Genomic DNA, 10,954 nt, shown 5'->3' with positions numbered 1-10,954 from the left:
GTGGAGTGCCTACCACAGAGTAAGTGCTCAAGGCAAGTTTGTTAAATGGCAAAATCTTAAAATCACACAGTCAAGTAGCACAAAATACAAATACATCACATACTTTAAAAATGTATGAGGATGCCTCTTATGTATACATGTACGTGTGTATTAATAAGTTGAAAACAAAAACAACTCAAGATAAAACAACCACACCTTTGACACAAGTTACATCTCACAAGTGTCTTTCAAACTTAGGTATAATTGAGAAGATTAGCTCTTTCTACACAGGTCTAATGTTAGCAAAAGATTATATTTGTTGGGCTTCTTTCTAGCTAGAAACAAGCCACTGGAGACCTTCCTAGTGTAGCTTGCTAATGAAATCATTAGAAGAGTCAGTCTACATTGCCAGACTCTTGAAGACTTTCTACCATTTTCTGTCTATCCTAGTGAGGACAGATACCTTTAATTTGGAAACAATCACTTTCAGATTTGACTCTGACATTTTCCTTACTCTCCCATATCCACAAACATGGTGGACTGTATTACACTTCATATGATTCATCGTAACATAAATCTGAGATGTTTCTTGAATGAAATTAGACAGTTAGGTCACACATTGTGTTTTCCATTATCTTCTGAGTGGAACAAATCTGAAATTGAGGCATGTAAGATACAAAAGTCTTCTGATCATTAGTTCCTAAATTGAAATGATTTTCTACAAGTTGTGAGCAAGTGTCCTGGAGGATTCTAATGTCAGTGAATAAACAATGGGCTGGGAAGGGACACAACACTTGTGACTCATCAGTCAAAAACACACCGCTTTCTCTTTTTTTGATTGAGGTGACCCCTAAATAATAGACAGACCTCTCACCATTATTTTCTTCAGGGAAATTTCCCTCAAATTTCAAAAATTCATCCAATCCTTCTGAGAATGGAAGGTGTGGTGAAATTATAGAGGGATGCTGATCTGATAATATAAAAAATGCCTGGGTTTCTATCTCCCATGAGCTGTTAGAAAAAGAATCCTTAGACAGAGAATTTTTGCTAGAGAAGCATTTGCTGACTGAACTGTTTATAAGCCCTTGCTCTTCATCAGTGTCACTTGATTTAGAGCTGCTGAGTAGAGTGGCATATCTAACAGAGGGCTGTCTCCTGTTTTCATCCTCAGAGGTTACCATGCTGCTCTCAAGCTCAGAGAAGTTAGCACTGTGGTGCTGGTCACTGATACAAAGAGAACCCTTTTCAAGATCCGGAGTTGTCAAAAGTAGAGAGACCATAGTTGTTGGCACCATCTCATCTTTATTTTTCCATGATGTGTCAACACTGATATCTTCTGAAATGGTTTCAGGCTCCAAAAGAAGAGGACCAAATGTCACTGATTCTGTGTGCTTGATAAAAAGATGCTCAAATGTTTCTGGCTAAAAGAAAAGACACATTTTAATGCTCAATTGTATTATTATTATTATATTATTATTATTATTATTTGCTTCACTATGACATCATGCAGCAATGAAAGTGTAAAAGGCTTACTACCAAAGGACATAAGTCAAGCACACATTGTTTGGGACTTTCTGAAATGGATATGTCAAAAATCAAACAGGAGAGGCATATAAATTAGTGTTTAAAGTGGGATGAGATAGACTTTGGTTTGAGTCCTACTTCTATGACCATGGACAAGTACATTAACCTCTTTGCCTTTTGGTTTCTTCATATGTAAAAAAATGTGTTCAATCAATATTTACTTCCAGGCATTGTGGTGAGAACTAAATTAGAGAGGGTCTGAAAGTGCTCATGTCTCAATAAAGATTGGTTGTTGCATATCTTCTGAAGAATTCCTAATATTTTATAGCAAATTAGGTCTCCACAAACTGAAAAATTTAAACTCAAATGAAAAAGTAATTGAAATAAAATGAAATGAACAAACCTACTAGACCAAAGATAGTTAAAATATCTTTGCCATGACATAAGATGTGATATAAAGATAAACTATCTGTAACTATTGAGGCTTATCTGCCTTACACCATACTGAAAATCTATTTAAAGCCACCAGAAAACAAGAACACCAATTTGTTGAAAACGATGGTGGTAAAAGAGATGATCACAGACTCTTAAATCGCCATTCCTTATATATAACTTCATATAAAAAAAACATACTGTGGAACATGTGGAATGAAGACAAAGACGCGAAACAAATGCCATCATATCTTTTATAAGAATGCTGGTTACATCACAACAAAAAACCCTGCCAAGCAGCTACAAATCAAGAATCTGCATGTAAAAAGCTCAACTCATACAATGTAAACATTTTGAAAAAATAAATTCAAAATAAAGAACACTGTGGACACATCACATTGAAAAATTAATGCAACTAAATGAAGTGCTACTGAAAATGTGTTCAATTTGTAAATCATACATGTGATTGACCTTTTGAATTTTACAATTTTTAAAATACTAGAATGAATTTAAATTTATTGCCTGAAATAACAGTATACCCAACTATTCTTCATAATAGCAAATATGTTCCATATAAAAACAATTCATTAGCATAGTTCTAAACTCTTAAATGAATATATTGGTGATTATAAACCATAAAGAATAAATATACCAAATGCTAAGTATAATAAAAAATGGAATATATTTATATAGATACTCAATGCTGCATAATGATAATCATGTTACCACAACCTTCTCTGTTACTTATGAACATAATAGATGAAAACTGCTCCTACGCCTTTTTTCTGACAGAAATTTATCATTCGATTTATGATTTGCTTCAAATATCTACTTGCTCATTTTGTTTTTTCTTAAACTTACTACTCTGAGTGTTTTGAATTTCTTAAAATTTAAATGAACCCTAGAAATTAAGATCACCAAATAAAGGAATTACATGCTATCAACATGAAAACAAAAAATACACACAAATAGGCAACAGCATGCAGATGCACATTATGTTCTTCAGATGATGTCTCTGGCATACTTCATGTCCTCTAAAACCTTATAACTGGTAACTAATTATTGATACCAGATAATTTATATGTCTTCAAATGCATTCAGATGGAAGATAATAAGAAATCACATACCCATATATTATGAAAGTATATTTCATCAATGGGTCACAAACCTTTATTAAAAGTATGTGTATTAAAAAATCATTTTAATCATTATATGAACCTAATTTTTAAAGATTTTAGAAGAGTCTGGGAACATATTAAATATGTATTTAGTCTGGCAGGAATTAAAGAATATCCTTTCATAATTTTACACTTAGATTTTACATTCCAATGATAACCTACTCAAAGTCAATGAAGGGGAAAAGGACACATTCTTCCTCATTTTTAGTGTCTTTTTTGGTAGCTATGAGTAAAATCTAAGTGTAAGTGATCTAATTTTAGCCTAAATTTGAATATTATTTATGTTAATCAAACACAGGCTTTGGTTTATTTTGAATGTGAGCAACATAACACACTTAGTATGCTAGCATCATAGAGATAGCAAGGGTCTTTTTTTTTCAGGGAGAAATGTCCTATCCTTGCCATGAACTTTTTGTAAAAGCTCCCTTTTTGCATCACTGTGTACTTCTCTGCCTGCCAGAAGCTCTGGGTGGTTCAGTGTAAATAAATTTAAGAAGGAATTTCACAAAGAGGCTGAATTGGAGACTGATGTGTTTTCTGATCTGGTCAGTCTGACCTCGATATGTCAGGTCATCCTGATATGAACTGTAACTTCCATTGGCCTGTGACCAACACAAACTCTAACTTCTGGCTTTCTTTGTACTGAAAGAAGTTAGCACATAAGCCATTTGCAAGGATACCAAAGATGGAAATTCCCAGACTGATCAAAGTTAGATAGGCATAAAAGCTACAAGACATTCAAAACAACACCTAAGTGGGTCAGTTTATAAGCTCAGCTATCTATAAAAAAATATAAAATGGAAAATTTTGGACATGAAAATATTAACTAGTTTTACTGTATTTTATAATTAGATTCATTGTGTTTGGTGTGTCAGAAGTTGTAGCTTTCATCTAGTTACAACATTGTCTACTACATATCTGATAATATCTAATAGATACATGGGAAGAACAACCAACAGTCACAATTTTTAATGTTTTATGACCACCACACAAATGACAAATCAAAAGCCAGACACAATGAATATTAATTACTTGTTAAACTTGAGGTGACCTGAAAAATAATCATATATTCAAACTGCAATGGACTTAGACCTACATCTTGACCCCAAATTTACCCTTCTATTTTAAGTTCTAAATCAGCATCATCCACCATATTTTAATTCTCAATAGTTCAACCAAATATTTTTTTTAGATTTGTCTCCCCTTCTTCAAAATGTGAAAATCTTCTAATACTCTAGAGAATGTTGGGAAGAACTGGGTTCATCGGTAGTGATCATGATTAAGCTTCAAAGAATATCCGTTCTCTGTTTAGATAAAATAAAATAAGAAAGCAAAACAAAAAATCACTCAGAGAGCAAAAGATAAAAGATTTCAAAAACATTTTATGTCAGGCATAGCTTCTGGACTATCAATTCTTCTGTGACACTACAGTAATGTACCTTTTTAGGAAAGAGCAATATTTTGAACTAAGGTAGCCTCTTCTATTTTTGTAAAGCATGCCTTAACATCACACTTTAAGAACCGTCTTGGTCACCCCAGAAAAGGAAAAACTATACAATAATAACAGAATAAAGAGAAAAGAACAAAGAGCTAGAAAGATAAATAGGCAGGGGAGAGTGAGGTGCAGCAGCAGAAGTATTAGAGAGCTTGAAACAACAAGAAAGAGTAAAAGAGCAGTAAAAAAAAATTTAAAAATTAAGAGAAAGAAGAGCTGAAATATTGAAGAATAGAATAAAAGAATGTTATCATGATTTCTCTAATCTAGGGGGGAAAAATCTAAGAAACCATCTGGTCCATGTGTCTTATTTTTAAAACAAAGTACTGGACAAGTTACAGAGCTAATTAAGGCAGAGTGAGGACCCTGACTTAGTTCTTTATTTTCTTTCAGTCCAACAATCTTTCTACAAAACAATGGAAAGATGAAAAGATATCCTAAATCTAAACAGGCAGGAAAACATGTTATTTGTTTTGCTTTTTCTACTTGCTGTGTTAGATTTCACCTGATTAATTCATTCTCTCTTCTGGCTCCTTACAATCCATGGGCATGTAACAAATATTAAGAACACAAAAGTAAACCAAACTGAAATCATATTTTAGGGGAGTGAGATAGACACTTCTAAGTGTACTAATATGCTCCTAAACAGAACTTCCAACGCAAAACTGCACCAGCTCTACCCACTTCTGCAAGGCCAATTTCAGACCTGCTCTGCCTCAGATCTGTGAGGCTGGTATTCTGAGAACCTGAATATCTTTGAGCTTCTTCTTTGGAAGCCTAGAGTAGACTGAGGAATCTTGGATGGTCTTTGAATCACAAGGAAAAATCCATTTGGTTTTAGCTTTCCTATTCCTAAAGTAAGTTGTTAACTGGAGTACACTGTTGTGAAGGACAACCAAGAAATGGGGTTAGATCCCCAACCACCCAAAAAAATTACAGATGATTTAGACTTAGAGGAAGAAAATTATAGATTAGGCAAGAATGCTAAAGAGAAAGATAAAAAACCAAATTGGTTACAGTCTTTTAAACACTCTGAAATTTGCATTAGAAGAAAAGCAAGTCTACTGCTTTTCAACTTTTAAGATTTTGATTTCTATATTTATATTTTATTTTTAATTTCTTTTTAAGATTCTGACTTTTAAAGTATCAAGAGAAATGGTGTAGCATGGTATTCTGGTTCAAGATAGCAGGTTGAACACATTTATCTCCCATCTTTGTAGAACTCTGTTAGAATGAAAGAGCACAAACAACAAATATATACCACAACACAGAAGATCACCTGAGAAGGCAAGAGGGAATAAGATGTTGAATTCACTTCTAAAAGATGGAAAACAACCAGAAGAGTGTAGACCAATGAGGATGAGCAAAGAAAGCTACAAACCAAAGTATCTCCAGAACAGACTGTGGCTGAAGAGAAAACCAGTTTGTCCAGTTGAGTCCAGTTGAAACGGTGAGTGAAGAAATGGCAGGTAAAAACACAGGAAGATATGAGGGAATGGGGCTCTTCCAGGTCTCCACTGTACACAGAAGAGTGTTTATATTACAACTACCTTCCACACCCAAATTGAGGTTTTGTTTTCCAAGCAACTAAGGAGATAGCCAGGGAGTTACCAGCAGCTGTGGGTTAGTGTCTGTGAGTATATTTTTCCTCAGCTAGCCAGAGCCCTATCCCAAGGCAACAATCCGGGCCTATCAATGGGCTTATCTACTGTTTCATTCTAAAACATTAAAGGAAACCAAAGAATTACTAGATATTTGGGGAAAGTCTGACATTAAAAAAAGAAAAGCCAATATAAACAAGAAGAAAATACGATCCTGGCAGAAAGGGAATTCAGAGATAAGGAAGAAAAAAGAATTTTTCAAACAAACAATGATCCTTAAATTGGTACTTCTAGTATGACTTAAGAAAATAACATATGCATAAAACCAAACATAATACTTTGGAAAGAAAGCTTGCAAATTTACGAATGTAATAGTAAATAAAAGTTCAACAGATACACTAAAAGAGTAGCATACAACAAGGTCTCAAATGTAAAATAAAAGACAAAAAAGAACATACTAAAGAGATAAAAAATACAGAAGATCTATGCCGAGGGTTCAACATCTAACAACTACATATTCTAGAAAGAGAAAACAAAAGAAATAGGAAAAGAGGAAATCAGGAAAGAAATAATATAATTTCTTAGATATGACAGAAGACATGGAATTGAAAGTGTCTTCAAATGTGACCAAGTTAAATGAAAAAGAACTTCCCAAGACCTGTCACTGAAATTTTAGAACACACAAATGGGGAGACTGTTTAATGCAAGAAAACTGCAAGTAATCAGTGAGGAGTAAAAATCAGAATGGCATCTGACTTCTCAGAAGCAATACTGGGTGCTAGATGATGAGACAGGAATTGCTTCCAAGTTGAATTGAAAAGATTTGTTTAATCTAGAAATTGATACTCCACCAAACTATTGATCAATGAAGGCACAATGAAAAGAATTTCAGGCATGTAAAGACTCTGACGTAGCACATAACATTTCTAAGGGGGTTACTTAAGGATGTAGTTAATCAAGAAAGAGGAAGGAAAGGAATTTAGGAAGCAGCAGTCACTAGAAACCAGTTAAGGAAAAATTCTGGGTGATGGCTTGTAAATATTTTAGAAAACACCTTATCCAGACTGAAGTAGGAGGATATAGGGTTTCCTGGGCAGAGTACACTGGGAAAAGGTGTCCAGTGAAGAAGCTTGTACAATAGCAGAACAGAGAAATTCAAAAACACTTTTAAAGAAGCAATTAGTGGGGCACCTGGGTGGCTCTATCAGTTAAGCATCAGACTTCAGCTCAGGTCATGATCTCATGGTTCAGGAGTTCAAGCCCCATGCCGGGATCTGTGACAGCTCAGAGCCTGGAGGCTGCTTCAGATTCTGTGTGTCCCTCTCTGTCCCTCTCCTGCTCATGCTCTGTCTCTTTCTCAAAAATAAACACTAAAAGTTTTCTTAAAAAGACAATTAGAAACACTAGAAAAAGCAACAACAACCTCATAAAAACTAAAAATGAAGCCAATTAAAATTTGGCAGAATTTTGACCAACAGGTGAAATATTTCTAATATCTTTTTAAAAATATATTCTCCTGTGACACTGGAACTACCAAAAAATGTATCACATATATTACATGTTCTGCAAGGAATAGTGTTTACATACCCATAGCAATGTAAGTGCAGTTTATTGACTTTCTGTTTTTTAAAATGATAATAGGACAAAACATGTATCAATCCTGACTTAAAGCATAGAGTTCTATTTACATCAGCTGGGAAGTGGAGAGAGAAATGGGGGGAAAGGTAAGAGTGCTAATGTCTTTATTTAAATATAAAGCTCCCTAGGAGGGAAGCTCCAAGATGTGGTCTCTACTGATGGAAATAAATGGAATTTAAGAAGATTCTTCTGAGGTTGCAGAGTAATTACTGAAAAAATTGAAAAAAAGTGACACAGTATGTGGTAGGAGAGTGGGGAAAGAAGGGAAAGAAAAATATGGATATGAGTAAATATTCATTATAGCCAGAAATCAATTGATAATGTCTATTGTTCCCTCATGGTGTAAGCATATTATTTTTAGAAATATAAAGGTGACCTGCCAGAAAAATTAAAAGCAAGCCAGTTTAAAGTAATAGCATTTGAAGAGCAAGTCTAAGGGTAGGTAGGGTGGAAGAGGAGACTGTACTTTGCAATAAATCCTCTTCCATACTCTTCCACTATTAAACCATGCACATTGGCCAAAAGCTAATGCAAACCTTATTTTTCTTTAATAATGGGACTTTTATATCCCCAGAGAACAAAGAGATTTATACAACTATGTTTCGTGCAGCACTGTTTGTAATAAAAAGAAAAAAGCTTTTAAACAACTTAAATATCCATAGAGGGAATGGACATATGAATTATGATATATTTATAGGATGGAATACAATGGGCCAGTCCACATGGGTGAACTACATTAATGGCATAAACATGGAAAGACCTCCAAAAACAATACTGAGAACAAAAATAACTTTTGAATGATATGGAAGGCACAATAACAGTAATTAATTAATGCCAAAAGTATTATTGTTTTTGGTCATGGACATACAGATACAGATGTAGGAAAGTACAAAAGCACAAACTAGACAAATACATACTATATTCTTGAAAGTTGGTATGCCTAAAATGGGTAGGAGGGACCCAAACAAATGAGAGGAATAAGCAGGACAAACTTTATCTGTAATTTTTATGAATAAAAAATTTGAGGCAAATATGGATTTTGATTAATTATAAACCAAAGAGAATGAGAATGATAGCTTAAAAACCGGAAGAGAATAATTTTAGGGAACATTTTAGAAACCAGGTTGGATGTCTAAAGAATTATAAATATAGATTACTTTCATAAAAACCAATGTTCAAAATAATCTGAATGTGAAGAACAAATTCAGGAAATACTTCATGTAAAAAATTATTATCTCCTTAAAAAATACTGTCTTTGTTTTTAACAATGGACTAGCACAGTATGTTTGCTTTGCAATACATTGTGGGGGTTTTTTGTTTGTTGTTTCCTTTTGTTTTAGAATGGGACATATCACCTTTTGCTTATCCATTCAGCATTTGATGGATATTTGGCTTGTTTCCACATTTTGGACATTATAAACAATGATGCTGTGAACATTCATATATAATTCTCTGTGTAAATACATGATTGCATTTCTACTGGATATATATCTAGCAGTTAAATTATTGGGTCTTTTGGTAATTCTATGTTTAACTGTTGAAGAACTGTTAAGACCATTTTTCAAAAGGGCTGCACCATTTTTTGAAGTTTATTTATTTACTTTGAGAGCGAGAGAGCGAGAGAGAGCATGAGTAGGGGGAGGGGCAGAGAGAGAGAAAGACAGAGATAGAGAGAAAATCCCAAGCAGGCTCCATGCTATTAGCACAGAAAGGGCTGCATCAGTTTACATTCCCACTGGCAGTGTATGAGTTCTAATTTCTCCACATTCTCACCAATATTTATTATCTGTCTTTTTTATTATAGCCATTCTAGCCAGTGTAAAGTGGTATCTTGCATTTTGGGCTTGTATTTCCCCAATAGCTAACAATGTCGAGCATATATTCATTAGTGCTTACTTGCCATTTATATATCTTTTTTGCAAAAATGTATATTCAGATCTTTTACCTACCTTTAGAATTTTGTTAAAATATTTAGAACAAAATTTACCACTTCAACTATTTTTAAATGTACAATTAATGGTGCTAGTTAAATTTAGTAATACATTGTTAATATGGAACTGAGGGCAAGGATAGCAGTTTGAGTCCAAAGGACCAGGGTTTAACCAAGGTCTTTACAAGTACAGGAGAGATGATCAAGGCAAGCCACCAAACCATTCTGACACTCAGTGGTCATCATAAAATTTAAGACTATTAAGCCGTGAAAGAATAAAATAAAATAAAATATGAAAGCAAACAGCCAATAGTAAATTTGGTTTACCCTCTTTGGAAATACAGTATGAATTATACTATATTATTTCTCTTTATTAGACTATAAACTATTATTTTTAGTTATTTAGGAGATAAAGTAGAAGATAAGATTTTTTTAAGTTACTGAATTTTAGTAAAATCCTTGAAATTATATTCTTCCTCAGTCTTCAAATATCCCCACTATAGTCCAAAAACTCATTTATTCCTGACTATGTTATCTGTGTACCTATTCAGCCCTAGAAATAAATTAAGCATCTTAAGGACTAGTTGTGCTCAAATAATATAAGAGTACATAAAGGCAAATATTTGCAGAGGAGAAAAAAATCAGCCTTACAAATAAGGATATTCATACCCACTTTAAGTATAAAAATTCTACATACTTCTTTAGTTTACCAGAACACAGAAAATTTTAGTGATATTTCAGTCTCTTTGTATTACATGTTTGTCAGATGATCTGCTACAGCTTTGTAACCATTTTCATCACATCTATGTGAGACAGAAGGAGCACATAGTCTACAAATATTTACTGACCAAAACTCCATCCATCAAGTGGTTCCTCTGTTCCTGGCATTTTCTGGAAAGGGGAAAGATCACTTGGTGCAGGCTCAAACTGCATTTGCTGAGGTGGGCCTGATCATTTCCCTGCCCTGGTAGACACGTAGAAAGCATTTTCATGGTGGTACATAAAGAAGATTTCAGAGCTTCACATGTTGAAGACAGAATATTTTAGCTTCCCTTAAAGAGACAGTGAGATGGGTATTCCCTGCATTCATATATACTTGTATGGTGAAGCTTTAAAATTTTTGCTTATATAGGTAGTTTTTCTGACCAAAAAAAAAAAAAATGCTCATATTAAAAGA

General features: G+C 33.8%; 1 protein-coding gene across 2 annotated transcripts in view; it reads right to left on the bottom strand.

Moving 5' to 3' along the window:
- Nucleotides 1-578: 578 nt before the first annotated feature.
- Nucleotides 579-10,954, bottom strand: part of LEPR (leptin receptor) — a 74,601-nt gene continuing 64,225 nt past the window's right edge. The window contains exon 22 of one of the 2 annotated variants that reach the window (XM_039233470.1): nt 579-1,400. In XM_039233470.1, the coding sequence (XP_039089401.1) occupies nt 579-1,400 (822 nt within the window). Of the gene's footprint in view, nt 1,401-2,175; nt 4,418-10,954 lie in introns of those variants that run through there. The other variant, XM_039233471.1, reaches the window with a different exon arrangement.

Source organism: Hyaena hyaena, unplaced genomic scaffold (assembly GCF_003009895.1).
Source record: "Hyaena hyaena isolate Hyena2069 unplaced genomic scaffold, ASM300989v1 scaffold_75, whole genome shotgun sequence".
In the NCBI taxonomy this organism is placed as follows: domain Eukaryota; kingdom Metazoa; phylum Chordata; class Mammalia; order Carnivora; family Hyaenidae; genus Hyaena; species Hyaena hyaena.
Note: the sequence above shows the minus strand (reverse complement) of the source record. Positions and strands in the feature narration are given on the sequence as shown.